The sequence below is a fragment of the Pipistrellus hanaki genome (genome assembly GCF_964339955.1).
Source record: "Pipistrellus hanaki genome assembly, chromosome: 3".
Lineage (NCBI taxonomy): Eukaryota > Metazoa > Chordata > Mammalia > Chiroptera > Vespertilionidae > Pipistrellus > Pipistrellus hanaki.
In genome coordinates this window covers 144,012,393-144,032,681 of record NC_140505.1, presented here as the reverse complement: position 1 = coordinate 144,032,681, position 20,289 = coordinate 144,012,393, and the positions used below count along the sequence as shown (strand labels likewise).

Here is a 20,289-nt window from a genome sequence, read left to right as displayed (position 1 = left end):
GCTTTTTTTTATTAGTGAAGCTCTTTATCTGACCTTCGATTCTGAGTGATAGCTTTGCTGGGTAGAGTATTTTTGGCTGTAGGTTCTTGCTATTCATCACCCTGAATATTTCTTGCCATTCCCGTCTGGCCTGCATGGTTTCTGTTGAGAAATCAGCTGACAATCGTATAGGTGCTCCTTTATAGGTAACCACCTGCTTAGCTCTTGCTGCTTTTAATATTCTCTCTTTGTCCTTTGCTCTTGGAATCTTAATTATGATTTGTCTTGGTGTGGTCCTCTTTGGATTCCTCTTATTTGGAGTTCTGTGTGCTTCCTGGACTTGTAAGTCCAATTCTTTCCCCAGGTGGGGGAAGTTTTCTGTCACTATTTCTTTCAGTATGTTTTCGATATCTTGCTCTCTCTCATCTTCTGGGACCCCCATGATTCTGATGTTGGATCGTTTGAAGTTGTCCCAGAGGTTTCTTACATTATCTTCAATTTTCTGGATTCTCTTGCCTTCTAGCTTCTGCAGAGGAGTGTCTTCTGGCTCTTTATGTTCCAAATCTTTGACTTGATTCTTGCGATCTTCTATTCTGTTTTTAGGACTCTGTAGAATATTTTTTATTTCAGACAATGTATTCTTTATTTCTTGTTGATCCCTTAGCATTTCTTGTTGATCCCTTTTCATATCCTCATAGGTCTCATTTATTTTATCAGCCTTTTCTAGGAGTCTCTTGAAAAACCCTATAAGTGTGGTTTTGAACTCTATATCCAGTCTCTTTTTGTCCTCCATTTCTTTCGTTTGTGATCTATTTGGTTTAGGCATTTTCGCAGGCAGCTTTCCTGATGGGGCGGGGTTTCAGGGTGGAGCCTACAGCCTTGGCTTCCGTCAGCCCCGCCCTATGCGACTCCTGAGACTCAGGGTCCTTCAGTACTTGTTGCAAGCGCCTCTGAGAGAAAGGTGCCCTCGATTTTCGCCTGCTACCAAACAGTGTAAGCTCTCCCGCAATGGGCCCGAAACTGGGGTTCAGTTCAGTTGGAAGTGGAGTTGGAGGTGGCGTTCAGAGCAGTCTGGAGCCTGTCTCCTTCCCGCCAGGGCAGTCCTACGGCACAGCCGGCCGGCCCTTCTCTGCGCGCTGTCTGCGCGCCTCTGGGACCTCCTTTCGCTGCTTCCCCGAGTACTGCCTTACAGCCCAGCTCCCTCTGGATGAGCCTGGGTCCCCAGGGTCTGGCCTAGAATGGGGGTTCAGAGCAGTTGGGGGCCCAGCACAGTCAGAGTGTTTATCTCCTTCCCGCTAGGGAACGCCAGCCAGGCACTCGGCCTCCCTCCTCTCCGGTCCGTCCTCTCCGCGCGCGCCGCGTGTCTCCGTACCTTGGGCTTTTACAGCTCCTCCGCGCCTCCTTCTGGTTTTCTCCTTGCTTCTCGTTGTAGAATTTCCAGTCAGTTGACTTTCCTGTAGTTCTGGGTAATGTCCATTTTATATTTTAGTTGTATTTTATTGAAATTGTTGCATGCGGCTGCGGCTAGGTGTCTACCCGAGCAGCCATCTTGGATTCTCCCCAGACATCCTTTTGGACGACCCTCTGAACGAAGCCAGGGCTTCGAGGGCGAGGGTTGCGAGGGCTGGCCCAGGCAGGTGGGGCTGTGAGGATCGAGCCTTTAGTATATATTATATATACTACCGGTAGTAGCCATGGGCAACTAGCTCACTGCTGCTTGCCTCAGCTGGTGGCCCAGCCCACCACTGCTCTTAGCTCTCCGCTGCACGTTGCTCGCTGCCCCACCCTCCTGCTGTTGGTCGTGTCATGGCATAATGACCACTTACTTGCACATTACCTCTTTATTATATAGGATAACCCAAACAAACAGACAACAATACGCAATGATGTAGATCTTGTTTGGACCCTAATTCAAATCAATGAACAGGAAAGAGAGATGCGGGACAATTTGAATCTGTAGTAACCATTATCCAGGATGGGCCCCCAGGATCTGGCCTCCTGGTATTCGCACCCTTTCACAGTGAAGCAGGCTGGCCAGTCTGACCCAGGAAATACCGTGTGTGTGTGTGTGTGTGTGTGTGTGTGTGTGTGTGTGTGACTTTAAGAAGCTGGCTCCGTCATAAAGAAAGCATTGTGGCTCTTTCCTCGCTCCTCGGTTCACTTGCTCTGGGGGAAACCAGGCACAGGTTCTGAAGCCCTTCAAGCTTCCCTGGGGAGACCCCTTGCAGAGAGGACCTGAGCCTGCTCCCCCAAAAAGCCAGCACCGACTTGCCAGCCAGTGTGAAATGAGCCACCTGAAAGTAGATCAAGCTTTCTGGTGACTGCGATCGCAGGAGACACGGAGCCAGGACTGCCTAGCTAAAATGCTCCTGAGTTCTAACCCACAGAAACCCTGAGCCACAATAAGTGTTTACTGTGCTAAACCACTAAGTTACCCAGCAATAGATGCCTAATACAAACACTGGCTAGATGGTTGATTTAAAGTAAGGTAGCTAATGCACAATGCTAATAATGTTCTGGTTGTGTTTTTAAAAGTTATCATTTAGCCCAACTGGTATGGGCCAGTGGTTGAGCGTCAACCTATGCATGAGGAGGTCAGGGCTCAGTCCCCTTATAGGAGGCAGCCAATCAATGTTGATGTTTCTCTCTGATGGATGTTTCTATCTCTCCCTCTTCTTTCCTCTCTCATTAAAAATCAATAAAAACATATTTTTTTTTAAAAAAGATGCCTTCTGCCCTAGATGGTTTGGCTCAGTGGACAGAGCATCAGCCTGCGGATCGAAGGGTCCTGGGTTCGATTCTCATTAAGGGCATATTCCTGGGTTGTGGGCTTGATCCCCCAGTAGGGGGCATGCAGGAAGGAGGCAGCTGGTCAATGATTCTCTCTCATCATTGATGTTTCTATCTTTCCCTCCCTTTCCCTTCCTCTATGAAATCAATATATATATATATATATATATATATATATATATATATATATATATATTTTAAAATGATGCCTTCTGCTCTTGCTAAAAGTTATCTTTTACAGATGCATACTGAAATTATTTACTGGTGCATTAATATGCTGAAATCTGCTTCAAAATAGTGCAGTTGGGTGTCTGGGCTGAGTGGAGGATACAGATGAAGTGAATGGTCATGAATTTATATTGGTTGCAACACAATCATTGTACTATTCTCTCTACTTTTGTGCATGATTGAGATTTTCTTGCTTCTAGTCAAGATGGTGGCATAATTCTGTACCTGCCCACGGCTGCCTCTCAGACATGGCTGGAAACTTTTGCGGGAACTTGAGGGTCTGCTGAATCAAGTGATGAAGGCTTAGATCCGGATGTGTTGAGTTAGTATAGCGCTGGGGTGTTGATCTGTGAGTGCCTTGGGTGGGGCCTGGATGAGGCTGGTTGACCTATTTGAAAATGTCTTTTATGTGAAGTGTATCATTGGGCATGTGGAGGTATTATTGATATGAGAAAATGCTAAGTAACAGATTTACTATCTGAAAAGGGATTTACTATCGGGGAAAGGGAGGGAGGAAGAGACTGAACATAAACTGTGCACCTATGGATGAGGACAATGGGGGATGGGGAGGGGGCAGAGGGTGGGGTGGGAACCTGGTGGAGGGGGGAAGAAATGAGGAACCTTTGTAATAATATGAACAATAAAGATTGATTTAAAAAAAAAAAAAAAAAAAAAAAAAAAGATGGTGGCATAATTAAAAGTGGTTCTTGCATCCTCCCACAACCACATAACAAATTCAACTAAAGCCCTGGCCAGGTGGCTCGGTGGATTAGAGCATTGTCCCGTACTCCAAAAAGGCTGTGGATCCAGTCCCCTGTCGGGGCACATATCTAGGTTGCAGGTTCAATGTCTGGCTGGTGTGCATAGGGAGGTAACTGATTGATGCCTCTCTCTCACATCAATGTTTCTGGCTCTCTTTCCATCTCTCTCTCTCTCAAAATCAATTTTCAGGTGAGTATTAAAAAAAAAAAAAAAACAAACCACAACTAAAATACAGAACAACTATTATTCAAAACTGCCTAACATCTAGCTGAGTGGATGTCCCATACCTAAGGATATAAAGAAGAAGCCACTCGAGACTGGTAGGGGTGGAGATGTAAAACAGGCCCATAGCACATGGTGGACACAAATGGAGAGGGGTATCTTGGCTATGGTGGTTCCCCCTGAGGAGCAAGGGGCTGCAGCCCCACACTAGGCCCCACTGGCCAGGATTCTAGTGCTGGGAGGAGAAGTCCCCATATAACGTGCGGCTGTAAAAACCAGAGGGGATTGTGGCTGAATGAGATGGAGGCTGCTGGAGTCACAGGCAGTACTGCTTAAAGTGCCATCCACCACTGGGTAGCAGCTTGAAAGGCACCAGGAATACACGGGGAGGAGATGAAGTAGTTGGCATCGGGGTGAGAGCTGGAGGGGCAGCTTCCTCCCAGACTGAAGTGTTGGCAGAGGCCATTGTTCCTTTTCTGAGCCCTTCCCCAAAAGAGCCAGCAGGCAGGTGCCCTGAGTCTCCATCAATCTGGCTCACTCTGTTCAGCTTGCCCCACCAACCTGCAGGCCCACCCAAGCTGTTTCCAGTAGCTTTTCCATGCAAATGGCCTGTCTTGGTACAGACTTCAGACTTTCCTAAAATCTCTCAAACAAGCAGCATCTGGTGTGCCCTGCACCTATCACCACGTGGCTCTGGGACCGGCACTAGCAGCAGCCAGCGTTGGTTTGCAGGTTGGCCTCTCCTGTGTGTCTCTAAGCCCAGCACAAGTAGAAGCCATCTGCAGATCACTCTGTAGCTCATGCCAGGTGGCTCTGGGCAGAACACAGGCAGTGGCTGATGGATATGAACAGGGGGAAACGGATATGAACAGGGAAGAGTTTATGTCCATCCAAGTCCACATACTCATATTTTCTGTACTTTGTGCAACACATGCGGGTGTGGAGAGATATTAGCCCAGGATTGTGTGGGTTAGTTTCACACGGGGAAGGGAGGCCACCTGTATTTCCTCTTCTCACCGCAGGGTGGCAGGTCAAGCCTGCAAACCTCTGCATTGGTGCTGCCACTATTTCGCCACCAGGTGGCAATATAGTTTCCAAGTGTTCTGTAGGAATTTTTTTTTTTTTAATTTTTATTATAAAGAATCGTACACAAAGAACATATGTGGCAAACTTAAATCTGTGACTTTTAAGTAACTCCTTGGAGTGCTCCTGCCTTAGAGAAGCCCCCCAGCGCTCCTCTGCTGGCTTCTACAGGCGTCAGCAACTGAAACCCGCTGTCTCGGGGGCTTCTGCTGCTTTGGGCTCCTGCTGCTCTCTGCCCAAACTTGGCCCTGCCTCCATGCCCACATCACTTTGGGACACTTCAGCGATCCTATGGATGAACACTCTCACCACCACCCCACCACGCCCCACCCCAGCTTCCTCGATCTTCACCCTTCCAGTGACCTTCACCTCTGCCTCATTTCAGCCAGCTGCATCCGATATGAAAGTCTAGACTTCTACTCTCAGACCGCAACCCACATCCTCCCAGCTCTCACATGCTCTCTCCCCTTCTCACCTCCACTTTGGGTGCATTGAACGGCCGCCCCCCACCCCAACATACACTTTATCCTGTTCCTTTCCACACCCTCCTAGCATCACCTGCACAGAATCTGGAGCTGTACTGCCCGGGTGTGAATCACAGCGCTTCCTCAAAAAGCTTGAATATACGCCAACTTACTTAAGCTCTCTGAGCCTCACTCTCTCCCATTAAAATGGGGATAACAATGCTTAGCTATAAAGACTGCGGTAAGGATTAACTGAGTTAATATACCTAAGCACTTAGAACAATGCCTAGCACACTGTACATGCTGTATGTGTTTGGTCTTATTGTTATCACTAGGTGCTCAGTGCATGAATTTGTGCACCTTGAAAGGAACTGTGGGCCCTAAGGCTGCAGTGGGCACAGGGACAGGTCTGGGCTCAGTATCCTGTCTGCCGGCAGCCCTGCTCCCACCACTGCCGAGCGATTGGAGCCGGTGCCAGCAGCAGCTGCTGTCCTGATTGCCTGTCAGGAGCAGGGGGAGGTGGAGAAGCCCTCTGGAGAAATCAGGGCTGACAGCCATGGCTCGCACCTGCTGATGGCACTGAGCGATTGGGACCAGTGCTGGGTGCCGGCTGTGGGTGCAAGTGGGGCTGGCGCTGGCAGTGGGTGTGAGAGGTGGCTGCTGGTCCCCATCTCCCCTCAGGAGCAGGGGGAGGTGGAGAGCCCTGTAACCACCAGAAGCTTGCGCCAATGGCAGCAACCAGCACCCTGCATTGGTCTGGCACCCCTACTCACCGGCTCCACCATCCCGCCGCAGCTGACACCCACCATGTTCTGCTCACGCACACTCTCCCCGCTCCCCCCCGTCCCCCACCCCCACCCCCGGGTGGTCAGCATCATAGCAACTGGTTGTTCAGTTTTTCCGGTTGTTCAGTTGTTTGGTCTATTTGCATATTAGCTTTTTATTATATAAGATTATTATTTTTAAAATATATATTTTATTGATTTTTTTACAGAGAGGAAGGGAGAGGGATAGAGAGTTAGAAACATCAATGAGAGAGAAACATCGGTCAGCTGCCTCCTGCACACCTCCTGCTGGGGATGTGGCCACAACTAAGGTACATGCCCTTGACTGGAATCGAACCTGGGACCCTTCAGTCCGAAGGCCAATGCTTTATCCACTGAGCCAAATCGGTTAGGGCTATAAGATTATTATTATTATTGCTCAAGCTGGAGCCTATGGTGGATAACCTCACCAGCCATCTCAAATTCCTCATTAGCAATGATCCCACAATCCTTCTTCTCTCGTTCTAGAATCAGGCCTCTACACCATCCTAAGAGAAGACACAAACAGCAACTGCAAAAATCCCACTTTCCTGCAGACTGGTGTCACTCACTGGGCTGCCTGCTCTTCAGCCCCACTGGCAACTCCCCAAAAGCAATTCGTATACCTTGCCTCCAGATCCTGTTTTCTAAATATCATTTCCCGCTAAAAAAACAACAACAAAAAACAGAGGCCTTTGGAAAAATGGCTGATTTTCAGGCTGGGGGAAAGTCCAAGAAGAATCTCGAGCATGTTATTTCAGAAAAAATGTCCTCAAAGAGAATGACAGTGATTTGAAGCCCCTACCACTAAAAGTTGAAAGAGGTTCCCCTAATTGAGGACTTCACCCCATGATTAAAGCAACTTCTGCTTAAAAAAAAAAATCAGAAGCCACCTTGAAGGGGCCAAATCGTGGGCAATAGATTATAATCCATTGAATAAAATAGAAAACCGTGAGTTCATACTAATGGAAATAAATGAACAAATTGAAAGTTTTGTGATTGGCAATTAGGTAGACATGAGCAAAGCAAGGACAATGGGCCAGGCACAGAAAGTCACCGGGGTGGAAAGCCCCAGACAGCTAGCGAAGGATAACTGTAGGTGGGGCCTTGGCCCCAGGGTGACCAGCCTTCCCCCAGCATATCGCTAGATATGTCATTTACGATATGACCTTTCCTTCCTAGAGATAACATCCAGGCCGAGTTGTATTTCAGCTTCAGACCCAGAAAAGCTGCAAAACCAGACAAGCAACCGCTCAGCTGACCTCAGGACCAGCGGCGTTGGATAATGCCCCCTGCCCTGGTGCGGACCAATCCATCAGTGGAGACCTAGACCCTGAAAGGACACACCTGGAAAAGTGCCGAACAGTCTATTGAGCTCTTCCGCTGGGACCTCCCCTGAAATCTCCACTCTTAAAACCCTTGGGACAGACAACCCAGCACGCTCTCACTCCTGGAGCACAGCCTGCTTTCCCCTTCCCCCTCCCTCTCCCCATCTTCCACTTCTTTCTTCACTTCTAAGCTCCAAGGCCCCTTTGTCTGCCTCTATAGCTTGTTTGCTAAGCCCATTTCTTCTATGAATTACTCCTTCTACCTCTTCATTTTATTAAAAAATGTTCTCTTATAGTTTGAGTCTTGGCTCTGAATTCTTTCCTAGCCAGAACTCAAGTACCGAGGTTGCTGAATCCAAGTTTGGTATGATTCTTTGGATCTAACGTCTAGTTCCATTCCTGCTGTCTGCAACAGTTTGATGAAAATAAAATATTCAGGAGTGGGGGCAGCATCATGGTTCAATGTGGGTCAATTTTTTGTGAATTTGGTCAGCTGGTTAGTGATATACTTAAATATTCCCAAATAAAATGCCAGTGTGCTTTTAGAAGTGTTAAATAAATAAATAAATAAATAAATAAGATATTCATATAGTTTCAAATACCTTCCCACTATGCCCTGATCCTATATAATAAAGAGGTAATATGCAAATTGACCATCATGCCATCACAAGATAGCGGTGCCCCTAGAGGGGACAGCACCAGCTCTTCCATGCTCCTGCTGCCTGAATCCCCTCAGCCCCGCTGGGGGCCTCAGGTCCTCCAGCACCCCCCACTGACTGAGGCTCAGGCAAGCAGGGCCAATGGAGTCACAGGCAAGCCTTGGATGCCAGCAGTGGCAGCAGCAGAGATGTGATGGGGGCGTTGCCTTCCCCTGATCACTAGGTCACCTCCCGCCCCTGAAGGCTCCCCGTCTGTGAGAGGGGCAGACTGGACTGAGGGATCCGCTCTCCAATGCATAATTTTCATCCACTGGGCCTCTAGTTGATCATAAAAGGGAAATAGTAAGAGTATAATGGAGAAGCCTAGCAAACACCAATTTAAGTAATGAAAATAAACATCCTTAGTAATGAGACAAATAGAAATCATGGCCTATTATCAAGTGTCAAGGTCATAAAAATCAGGACAGATTGAATAATTGTACCAAACTGAGAGTAAAGAAATATGACAACTAGATGCAATGTGTGGCTTTGGAATGGCTAATAAAAGGACATTATTTGGACAACTGGTGAAAACTTGAATGCAGCCTGAGGATTAGGTTGTAGTTATATATTAATTCCTGATTTTGATGATGGTATTGGGGATACTTAAGAGAATGCCCTTGTTTGTAGAAAATGAACACTGAAGTGTTGGGGCGATGAATTATCAAGTTTGCAACTTACTTTCAAATAGTTAAGGAGGGGGAAAAAGTTATTTGTATTGTACTTGAAACATTTATGTAAAATTGAGATAGTTTCAAAAACAAGACTTAAAAATATTAAAAACCTGCTCTCTCCTCCTTAGAAGAGTTGTCTATACTCCAATTCTTTTTTTCTCATTTTCTCTTGAACAACTCCAATTAGCTTCCATTCCCATTAATGATCTGGCTCAGGTCACCAATGATCTCTATGCTACTAAATCCAAGAATAATTTTCAATCCTCACCTTGCCAGACACACCAGAAGAATGTAAGTCTGACTAATCTTTCTTGACCATTTTCTTCGCTTATATTCCAGGACCTCACACTTTTTCAGCCTCCTGTGCTGTTACCTTCTCACTGGGCCTGACCTCTAAAGAAATGGGGTGCTCCAGAGTGAGGACTCAGCCCTTTCCTTTTCCTTCTCCTTTGGTGACCTCATCCAGCCTCCTGGCTTTAGGTAACATGCACTTGCTGGTGGCTTACTATAATTTAGCTCTCCAGCCCACGTTCCTTTTCTAAACTCTGGACTTCCATAACCACTGCTTACTCCATATTTTCTGCTGGATGTTGTCCAATAGATATCTCAAGTTTAACATGTTCAACATCTCCCCATATCAATTAGTGGCAACTTCTTCCTACCGGTCACTCCAAACGGCTTGGAGTTGTTCTTAACTCTTATTCTTTTCTCATGCCCATGACATTAGCAAGTCTCGTTTAGTGTCTCTACCCTAGAAGTCACTACCATTTCTTATTGAAGTTACCCAAGAGGCCTCCTTACTGGTTTGCTTCCATACTTGCTCTCTTCTGGTTCCCAGATTAACTCTGGCTAAAAGCAAAGTCCCTACATTGGGCTACAAACCACGCAATCACTTACTCCAACCAAATTGGCTAAAAATAAAAACTGATAATACTTGGTGTGGCTCAGTGCTTGGGCATGACCCATGCACCAAGAGATCACCAGTTTGATTCCCTTTCAGGGCATACAGGAGGCAGCCAATCAATGATTTTCTTATCACTGACGTTTCTCTCTCTCTCTCTGAAATCAATAAAAATATTTTTTAAAATCAATTAATATATATATATATTTAAAGAAAAAAATATAAATTGATATATATATATATATATATATATATATATATATATATATATATATATATTTAAAGAAAACAAAACATATTGTAGGAAATCTAGAAGGGGTAAAGAAGAAAATAAAAACCACTGGCAACCCAGATGAAACCTCAATGAACATTTTGGGACATTCCTATAGAAGGCAGGGTTCAGTGAGGCGGAACCTGAAACAGCTTGCAGTGTTTTGCTGGTGCCTTGGTGTCATCTGGGCAATGGGAGTAACGGGGTCTGGCAGTTTGGCTCCCCTGTTTGGGAAATCCAGAAGAGAGGGTCGCCCTGAATGATGAAGCAAACATTCACCCACTGTTCGTGGAGAGGGCAGTGAGGTCACCTTCACCCTGCAAGCATACTTTGCAAACTGAGATATGAAGTGCCCTGCCAGAGTGAGGATCAAGAGGTGTTTTAGCCTCGAAGTACAAGGAGAAATCAGTTTCCCAGGAGTGTCTTTAACTCGCCTGTGTGCTCCCCTCCACGGAATTACTTCAGGCGGAGTATTTGTCTGTGTGGCGGGCACACAGTATGAGGGCCGCAGGATGGCTCACTTGGGCGCAGCACCCTTAGTAGCTGGAGGACTTAGGACCAGGAGCTGCCCGCCGTGGAACAGCTGGTGAGGAAGAGCTGGCTCCAGATATGGCTGATGCCACCCTGCTTTGGTGACGGACAGCCGTTTTCCCAGCCATCCCACACTGCCCAGGGACAAGGTGACAGCTTTCATTTACAAGCACGGGACAACAGAACCTGGTAGCAGACTGACCAGACCCTGGTGACTCAAACATGGATGCAGCCATTGTTGTCAGCTTTTAAGAGCTGGAATCCAAAGTCAAACCCATCATGCCAAGCTTCTTTCCAGAAAGGAAATAGGATAAATATGCTGCAGGTCAACAATTCTGTTCTAACGAGGCAATGGTGTAACCCATCAGGTTCAAATAGAGAAAAGATGAAAAACCAAGAAAGAGTAAGTTAGGAGAAGGAGGATGTAGATTCTTTGAGCCTGCCTGGCGAGAAGCAGAAATGTACAGTTTGGTGATATCGCACTTAAGCCCATACACGCAGAAGGCATAGTGGGACAGGAACCTGAGAGTAGAAGATGGAAGAAAATGGGATTTTGATATATATATCTATGATATCTATGATATCTATCTATCGATCTATCTATCTATCTATCTATATATATATATATATATATATATATACATATATATATATATATATAGTTAATCCTCACCCGAGGATATTTTTTCATTACTTTTAGAGTAGAAGGAAGAGGAGAGAAAAACATGATATGAAAGAGACACATAGTTTGGTTGCCTCCTGCATGTGCCCTGATTTTTTTTTTTTTTTTGCGGGGGGGGTGGGCAGGGGCGGGGAGACAACGGCAGGGATGGAGCCTGCAACCAAGGTACATGCCATTGACCAGAATCAAACCCGGGACCTTTCAGTCCACAGGCTGACGCTCTATCCATTGAGCCAAACCGGTCTCGGCCATATATATTTTTAATCCTCACCCACATGCACCCGACTGAGGATCAAACCCACAACCCAGGTATGTGCCCTTCTGGTCTATGGGATTTTGCTCCAACCAACTGAGCTACACTAGCAAGTGCAGGATTCTGATATTTAAAGAAAACCAAGACATTTGACTTGACCTTTTTCTAAGTCTTACTAATTTCTTCAATGATGACATAAACCAAGGGAAATAGAAAAGAGGCCAGACTGAGGGAGAGGGTAGGAAGAGCAGAGCTAATGGGACCAGCTGGTCTGGCTCCATCTCCTAATCCTCTGCAGGTAAGGAAAACCAAGGCCTGGAGAAGGAATGCCACGCTCCCCATAAAACCAGACACAGTGGCTACAAAAACCCTGGACTAAAAACAAAAAACAAAACAAAAAAAAACCAAACCCTGGACTTCCAGCCCATTGCTCGCAACCCCAGCGCATCAGGAGGGACCCACAGGCCAGAAAAGGAAGAGGAGATTAAAGTCGATAAGAAAGCAAAGCTACACGCCCAAAAAGGAACCACTCTCTCACGGCTCCGTCACTTCTCAGCCTTGGGCAGCCAGGGGACGTTTCTGAGCCGGAAGTCTTCATCTGTGAAATGAGGACGGTGGTGCTTGCCCCAGCCGGGCTGTGGTGGGGGTTAGGGATCAGAGGACTAGCAATGTGGCAGGTGTTTATTTTAATGGGGAATTCTTTGTACCACTCTCTCTGGAGCATTAGCCTGGAGGCACTGCTGGAAGGAGCTAGTCTAAAAGGAGGTGCTTGACACCCTCCGCACCCCCCATCTTCCCTGCGCTCGTTGGAGTGTCACTGAGCTGTGAATGTGCCCAGCAGCGCTCCCTGACCTCGGCTCAACTGTGGTGTCTACACACCGTGTGTCTCCTACAGGCCCCCATGCCCACGATGAAGTGCCTGGAGTCCCAGCCTCAAGGCCAGGAGTACCGAGCGTGCACACTGCCCAGGCGGCCTCCAGCCTATGTCAGGTAGGCGCGCTGAGGAATCACCCTGCACCTCGCAACCGGGTGGGCAGGAGCTGACAACGTGAGATGAGCCGTCCTGGCCCAGCTCCATGCCCAACAGGAAATCCAGGAGCTGGAGGGCGGCAACCAGCCTCTGTCCTTCTCGCGCCACGGGGAGTGAAATAACTCCTGGAAGTCCGCCCTGCACAGCCCCGTCCTGGCCGCCCCTTCGGGGAGTGAGACTTTGAGACCATGGGAACTCCTGGTTGGAATGAGGTAGGAGAGGGGCGTGGTCTGGGAAAGCCCAAGCTCTGAGGAAACATTAGAAGGTGGCAACAGTTTGGGATCCAGCTGCCTCCCTTCATGGTAACAGGAGACGGGAGACACTTAACTCGGCTTATCCTCCAGCCCCTGAAGCTCAGATGTGGAGGGCCTCCCTCACTGGATGTGTCCAGGGTTTAAGTGCATGCCCACGGCTACCCTGCCCAAGCCCTGGACCAGGGCAATCTCCCCAAGCCAGGCCTAAGCAGACCCAACCCCTCAATTCCAGGTGACCCAGCCAGACCCCCTGGAAGGTGGGCTGCTTCACAAGGCGCCTAAGACAGAGCCTCACCCACACCCCCTCACCCTCTCACCCCTTCACCCGGGTGCCCACACAGTCTCCACCCACTTGTCCACCTCTGAGTCCTCCCACAGAACACGCCGAGCCGGGGCACAGAGGGGCCTTCATGTTTTATTGGGGAAACTGCAGAAGCAGAGGCTGGAAGCAGAGCAGCCGCGTCTATAACGACAGATAAATTAACCGCAGTGCGGGATGAGGGTGGGAGTGGGGATTGGGCCGGGCGCTTTAATATATAAAAAAACAACAACAAAAAGACTGACAAATGACCCCAAAGACATGGGACAGGGAAGGGCAGCACCATCCAGACAGCAAGGAGGACCAGGGCAGATGAGAGAGAAGGCAACATGACCCCTCGCCCCAAACTCCACCGGCGCGGGGCCTCCGGCTCACCCCGGAGGGGCGGGGCGGGAGCAGCCGGGCTGGCGGAGATGGCACAGCTGGCGGGCAGAAGCCCAGCACCACAAGACGGCTCAGCCTGAAGTAGGAGCTGGGGCTGGGCAGCGGCCTGGAGCCCAGTCCCTCAGAGGAAGAGCCTTACGCTGGGTGAGAGGAGGGACCGAAGGCGGGGTCTCTCCCTGAGCTGAGAGTGGTCTTCTCCTCCACAGCCGTGGAGGACAGTGGGGTGCCGGGCGCCCCCTTCACCATCTGATCCATCTGCCTCTTTGGTCCCTGCAGGGAGGAGCCCATGCCCCGAGGGGGCAGGGCCCGAGGAGAGCCGGTCCAGTCTGCCTGAGAGGGGCCGAGGCCAGCTCCTCAGCCCTGGCTCCCACAGGAGGAGAGAGAGTCGTAGAGCGAGTCGCTGAGAGACTCTGAGGTCTCCAGGCCTGGGGGGCCCCCGCTGGCCACTCTGCCCTCCTCACCCATGTCCGACGTGCTGGGGGTGCGGCTGCCCCCGAACGCCGGGCCCTGGGGCGGCGTCGTGGCGGGGCGGCTGCGCTCCAGGCTCCGCTTCCGGTCCACGGGCAGGGCCTGGGAAAGGAAGGGAAGCTCAGGAGGAAGCTCCCACCTCCCGCGGGGCCCTGCCCGAGGCCTGGGCTCTGCCCTCGGGTGGGGGCTCTGCAGATGGGGCCCACTGTGGAGGGAGGGGGTGGGGGCGGGGGAGATGCACTCAGGGGAAGCTGGCTGCAGGCATGAGTGAGCACAGTCCTACCACGGTTCTGTGGGAGGAGAGAAACCCTTTCCAGAGAGGTGTAAGAAGGGAGACGGGGCCTGGCCAGTGTGGCTCAGTGGTTGAGTGTCGACCCATAAACCGGGAGGTCACAGTTCAGGCCCGGGTTGTGGGCTTGATCCTGTGTAGGGGGCAGGAGGCAGCTGATCAATGGTTCTTTCATCATTGATGTCTCTCTCTCTCTCCCTTTCTCTTCCTCTCTGAAATCAATAAAAACATTTTTTTTTTTTTTTTAAAGAAGATTGGAATGAGGGGTTGCGGGCAAGTATGTGATACCTTAATCAATAAATTATTTAAAAAAAATAGTAATAAAATAGAAAAAAGAAAAGGGAGGTGGGTGGACTGCTCAGAGGGGCATCCAAGGGGCTCTCCACTCAGTCCTCCTCCAGGAAGGGCTGCGCTCCCAGGAAACACCGGTCTCTCCCTATCCCCCTGCCGCCCGTCTTGCGTCCTCCCCGTCCCCCACGCTCACCATGGGGGTCCTGGGCAGCCCCTCCAGCTGCCGGGGTGGGCACAGGAAAGGGTCAGTGGAGCCGCCGGCTGCCCTGGCGTTGGGGAAGGTCCAGTTTTTGGCCAGCTGGACGGGAGGGGGCGGTCCTGGGTCCTCGCAGGGATCTGTGTGGGGACAGGGGGAGGCGGTGGTGGCGGGTGGAGCACGGGGACACCCCCCCGCCCCCCTCAGTGCAGACACTCACCGTCAGGGCAGGGCTGGTGGCCGCGGTGGCCGGGAGCGGCGGCGAGCAGCGCGGGGAAGGCGGGCATGCTGGGGTGCCGCCCGCTCACCAGCAGCTCCTCTATGCCCGGCACCTCGCGCTCCAGCGTGTGGGCGCGGCGGGGGACTTTGGTGAGGGGTGGCGGCCGAGCTGGGGGGCCCCCGGGGGGGGGGTCCAGCCGCGGCGGCTTGGTCTTGGGAGGGTTCTTGCTGGGGGTCCCACTGCTGCCATGGTCTGGGGGCGGGAAGGTCCCAATGCCACTGTCCAGGGTTCGAGTCAAGGAGCCACAGGCTGGGGGAGGGGAGGGTGAGTCATGAATGTGAGGCTGCAGGTGGCTCCTCCACTCTGCCTTCTTCCAGTTTCCTGCCCCAACCTCGGCGCCACCCCTGGTCTGGCCCCTCCAGGCCCAACAGGCTAGGCTGTCCCTGCCTTCCCCCAGGTTTGGGGAGGCGTGGCAGGTACCCCGAGCGTAAGAGGTGATATATTTCTATGCAGTCCCAGGGCCCGCCTGGTGGTTGGTGCCAATATGGCATTCAGGGCCTGCCATCCGCTGCAGTGACAGGAAGGGGTCAAGCTGATCTACAGACCTGTGAAGTGGGAGGTGGGCACTGGCTCGGCCAGGCTGACCTCTGAAGGCATCTCTTCCCGCCTTCCTGGCTCACTGCTCGGCTGTGGGAAACAGGAGACCTCTGAGCACATTCGTCCCCTCCCCCAGGCCCCAAGCCCCTCTCCTAGCCTCAGCACCAGGGCCCCTGAAGCATGGATCTGAGAGCCCAACGCCTTCCGGCTTCCGGGAGGTCCTCTCCCCTTCCCAGCACCCTCCCATCCCCGACCAGAAATGCATCCAGCAGCTCCCAGGCCTCAGGAGGGGAGCCCTCCAGGGTTAGGAGATCGGACAGGACCAAGAGACCAGCCCTCCACCCAGCCCTTGTCCCAAGACCTTACCTTCCCAGGTTTCCCGCAGCTCTGAAGAGGGCCCACCAGGCCATTCCGGGGCCCACAGGCTGGCCAGGGGTTCTTGGGGTCAGAGGACACTGGCTGGAAGTCACCATACTCGGGTTTGGGCTCCCTCCAGCTCTTGGGTGGCAGCTCCTTGCCATCCACCCTAGGGGCAACAGTGCAGGAGATGAGGGAGGCCTTGTTCCCACCCATGGGGAGGGTCTAGTGGAACCCCCTCCCCCCCTGTCCCTGGGAAGGGGACATATCCCTGGTGGTTGCCCACAACAACCCCTTCTGACAAGGGGACTGGCGGAGACCCCAGAGGAACCCCAGAGGGATAGCCGGGGCCGGGAAGGTGGGAGAGCTCTCCCAAAGCGACCAGGGTCAAGCTTAGAGACCACCCAACCGTGTTGGCAGACAGATGGCACACCTGGTCACACACAGCACGCCCTGGCTGGCCCAGCTGAATCGGAGTGCTCCTGCTGTCCAAATCACACTTACCCGGGGCCCAGTCCCAGTTCCCGCAGACATTCTGCCTTCACCTGGCCCAGACAGGGCGACCCCAAGGTGGGAGGCCCCTCCTATGAGCCACAGCTCCCACTGCTGGGTCTGCGGCAGATGCCAAAGAGCGAGATGGGAAGGAGACCCGGCCCCTCTTTGTTCTATATCAGGAGTGGGTACCTTTTTTTTCTGCCAAGAGCCATTTGGACATTTATAGCATTCTTCACTGGCCACACAAAATTATCAACTGAGAAATTTATCCTGTTGACCTAGCCAGTTAGGCTCAGTGGGTAGAGCGTTGGCCTGCAGACTGGAGACCCGGTTCAATTCTGGTCAAGGGCACGTGCCTTGGTTGAAGTTTGATCCCCAGCCCTGGATGAGGCACGAATTGATGTCTCTCTCACATCAATATTTCTCTCTCTGCCTCTTCCCCTCCCTTCCATTCTCTCTAAAAATCAATGCAAAAATACCCCTGGGTAAAGATTACCAACAATAAAGAATTACCCTGCTATATTTGGGCAAACATTTAATTAGCTCACCCTTAATGCCTTGGCAGAGCCAGGCCCAATGATTTTGTGGGCCTTATACGGCTCTTGGGCTAGATGTTCCCCACCCCTGTTCTATAGAATGGGAAACCCCGGAGTGAGACTTCATCAGGCCACGCTCAGGAACTAGCACCTCTTGGACTGCTGTGTGCAGGCATGCAGGTGGGCTGCCTCGTCCGACACCGGAGATGATCCAGGAAAAGTGTGGATAGTTCCCTCTTCCCAAATGAGAAATTGGGTCTCAGCAAGTCTGGTAACAGCCAGAGAGGCAGGGAGCTGGGGAACAAACACCCCCACCTTTCCTCTTGGTCAGACCACTAACACCCCCCCCCCCCCCCAATATTTTGGTAGCATTTTGCTTGACCTCTGGCCCCTGTGAAGCCTAAGCTCCCAGGCCAAGCATTCCCAGCCAGTCTCTGGTGCACCCACGGGGAGACAAGTGCCCTCAGTCACCAAGCACCTGCGACCGGTCCCAGGCCCTCACCTGTTGAGCAGCTGCTGCATGAAGGTGTCTGCGCCCTGGTACATGCCAGCCAGCTGGCCCTGGACCTGCCCCAGCCCCGCACTGGGCCCCGGCGCTGGGCCCCCAGGCCGCGGCCGGGCCCTGCTGCTCAGGTAGGCCTTCTCCTCCTCCAGCGCCCGGCGCAGGTCCTCCGCCTTCGCCATCAGCTTGGAGATGTTGAGGCTCTCTGCCTCCAGCTTCCGGGACTCCCCCTTTCCCTCCTTCCGGAGCGGGGAGCCCCCGCCGGCCCCTTCCTTGCTCTTGGCGGCCTCGGTGCGGCGGTTGAGTGCGGGCAGCTTGCTCTTCTTCAGGCCAAACCAGCTGGCGATGCTGCTCGTGTTGCGGTGCTTGGCCTCGGTGCCCGGCGCCCGCTCCTGGCCCTGGAGCCGCAGGACATTCTCCTCGATGCCCTTCATCACCTTCTCCTCGATGGCCGAGTGGAGGGCCCGCCCCTCCGGGCCCTGGCTCGGGTCAGCAGGGCCTGGTGCCGAGGGTGCGGGCGGAGCCGTGGTGCCCCCACAGTCTGCCCACGGTGGGCCCTTCCCCTTGTCAGGCTTCGGGGGCTCCTTGGTGGCTGGCAGGGCCGCGGGCCGGGGCACCACCTTGGTGGGTGACTTGGAGGGCAGTTTTGTCGGGCTGCCGTGGGGGCTCTTGCTCGGCTTGCCCAGGCTGGGGGCTGAGGTTGGTGTTTTGGCCGGGGTGCGGGGTACCTGGGGACACAGGGCCCCCGCCAGCCGGCTCTTGGCCAGCTCCACTTTGGTGAGGCAGCTCCTCGGAGAGACGGGCTCCAGGTCCACCCGGGCCCCCATGGAGTGGGAGGAGTAGACGCGGGCCCCGGGGTCCCCCGGGAGCCCGGGCTCCTGCTGCTTCAGGCTGCTCGTGCCCAAGGCCACTGCCCCCCGCAGGGCCCCCTTGGCGTCTGGCTGCTCAGGGGGCCTGGGGATGGAGAGTGCCAGGTCCCCAGCACCCTCCCCGGACCTCCCTGCCCCCCGCACCTTCTCCGCGCCAAGCCTGGCTGGCGCCCCGTTCTTCTCTGGGCCCGGGGACCCCTCGGGGCCTGCCTTCAGCTTCCCCAGGGCTGCCAGTCTGTCCCGCAGGGGTGTGTAGCCGGGGTCTCCGGGCCGCCGTCCTGACCCCTGGCCGGGCTTCTTGGCGGAGCTGCCCGGGGTCCTGCGTCCAGGATGGGGAGACTCCAAGCCCGCCTTGTCCAAATTCTTCTCCTGGGGGCTCCCGTAGGGGCAGGATTCTGGGAGGCAGGGGCTGAGGGGGGCTCCGGGGCTTCTGAGGACCTCGGGGGCCTGCTGCACCTCCAGAGTTAGTTGTGGGTAGGTGGGCACCTGCAGCGGGGATGGGGGTGGCTCTGGAGAAGGCCCCCTGAAGGCGCTCCGGGAGAGGTCCAGGATGTTCTCGTAGCAGGGCGACACCGCGGCCCCGGGGGACAGCGCGGCAGGGAAGGCTGGCGGGGGCGGCCGGAGCTGAGCGGGGTCCGGGGCTGCGGAGCAGGGCGAAGGGCTGGTGGGCAGGCCCTGCACCCCTTCCGGGGACAGTTCTCCTCCAGCCAGGCCCTTTCGGGCCAGCAGCGGGGAGGGGCTGCCATCCGAGCCACTGTTCCTGCAGGGGATTCGGGAGTTGCGGGGGAGCTGAGGGCTGAGCTGGGGGCCTCCCGGGCTGGGGACCTTCTCTGAGGCCGGAGGCAACTTTAGAAACTTGAGCCCTTTGGCTGGAGAGGCCAGGAGGGGTCCCGGGGCTTCCCCAGGAGAGGGGGAGCCAATTTGGAGCTTGCTTTTCACCTGAGATGAGGAGTGGGGGTGACCGGGCCGCGAGCCCAGGGGGGCGCCCCCCGCGCTGACGAACATGCTGAGGAAGGGGAGGGGCTCCGGGCCCTCCGAGGCAGCGCCGAAGCCCGGCCTGTGAGCCTCTGGGGTGCCTCCGCCCCACGTGGACCTGGCGAAGCCTTTGGACTTGGATAGCTGTGGGGGGCCCTGCTCTGGGGAGGACGGCTGCCCGGAGCCTGGGTGGTCCCCGTGGAGCGGGCCAGCGGCCCCGGCCAGGAAGGCCTGCAGGTAAGACTCCGTGTCCTCCAGGAGCTGACCCAGGTTCAGCTGCTTGTGGGCCAGGGCCCCGAGCAGGGTGTCGGGGCTGGGCGCCTCATTGGGGTCGCCGGCCTCATCAGAGGAGGAGGAGGAGCTGCTGCCCGGGGCACAGGGGGGGCCGGAGACGGCACCCTGGGCCTGCAGGGAGCCCCGACTGGGGCCCCAGGGCCGCCCAGCACCCTCTTCCTCCCCCTGGCTCCCCAGGAGGCGCTCCCAGTGCAGCAGGCCGCCCAGGCTGCCGGGGCCCAGGAGCAGGTAGGGGGGCCAGGGTGAGGGCTCAGGCTGGGGCGGGCCACACAGCTCGCCATTGATGGGCTCCGGGGAGCCAGGACCCTCACTTGGAGGCCGCCAGGGGGTGGCAGGGGAGCAGAGAAGCAAGGGGTCAGTCTCTTCCAGGGCTCTCAGCACCTCCAGGATCTGGGCTTTCTTTCGAAGAAACGGGGACAGGGCGTCCAGCGCTGGGGGTGGGGTGGCCGGGGGTCCTGGGCCTCCTGGCCGCAGCTGCTGCTCCCAGCACACCTTGGGGGAGAAACAGCATAAGGAGACCATGCGCAGACCCAGGACCTGAGCT

The 20,289-nt window shown here is 53.6% G+C and overlaps 1 protein-coding gene across 3 annotated transcripts in view; it reads right to left on the bottom strand.

Annotated features, from left to right (window-relative positions):
- Nucleotides 1-13,348: 13,348 nt before the first annotated feature.
- Nucleotides 13,349-20,289, bottom strand: part of NCKAP5L (NCK associated protein 5 like) — a 36,029-nt gene continuing 29,088 nt past the window's right edge. For all 3 annotated transcript variants that reach the window (XM_084877353.1, XM_084877352.1, XM_084877354.1), the window contains exons 8-13: nt 17,608-20,237; nt 16,084-16,243; nt 15,726-15,807; nt 15,121-15,429; nt 14,898-15,040; nt 13,349-14,226 (exon numbers count right to left, since the gene is read on the bottom strand). In XM_084877353.1, coding sequence (XP_084733479.1) covers nt 14,011-14,226; nt 14,898-15,040; nt 15,121-15,429; nt 15,726-15,807; nt 16,084-16,243; nt 17,608-20,237 — 3,540 coding nt within the window. In that variant the 3' untranslated portion in view covers nt 13,349-14,010. The remainder of the gene's footprint in view (nt 14,227-14,897; nt 15,041-15,120; nt 15,430-15,725; nt 15,808-16,083; nt 16,244-17,607; nt 20,238-20,289) is intronic.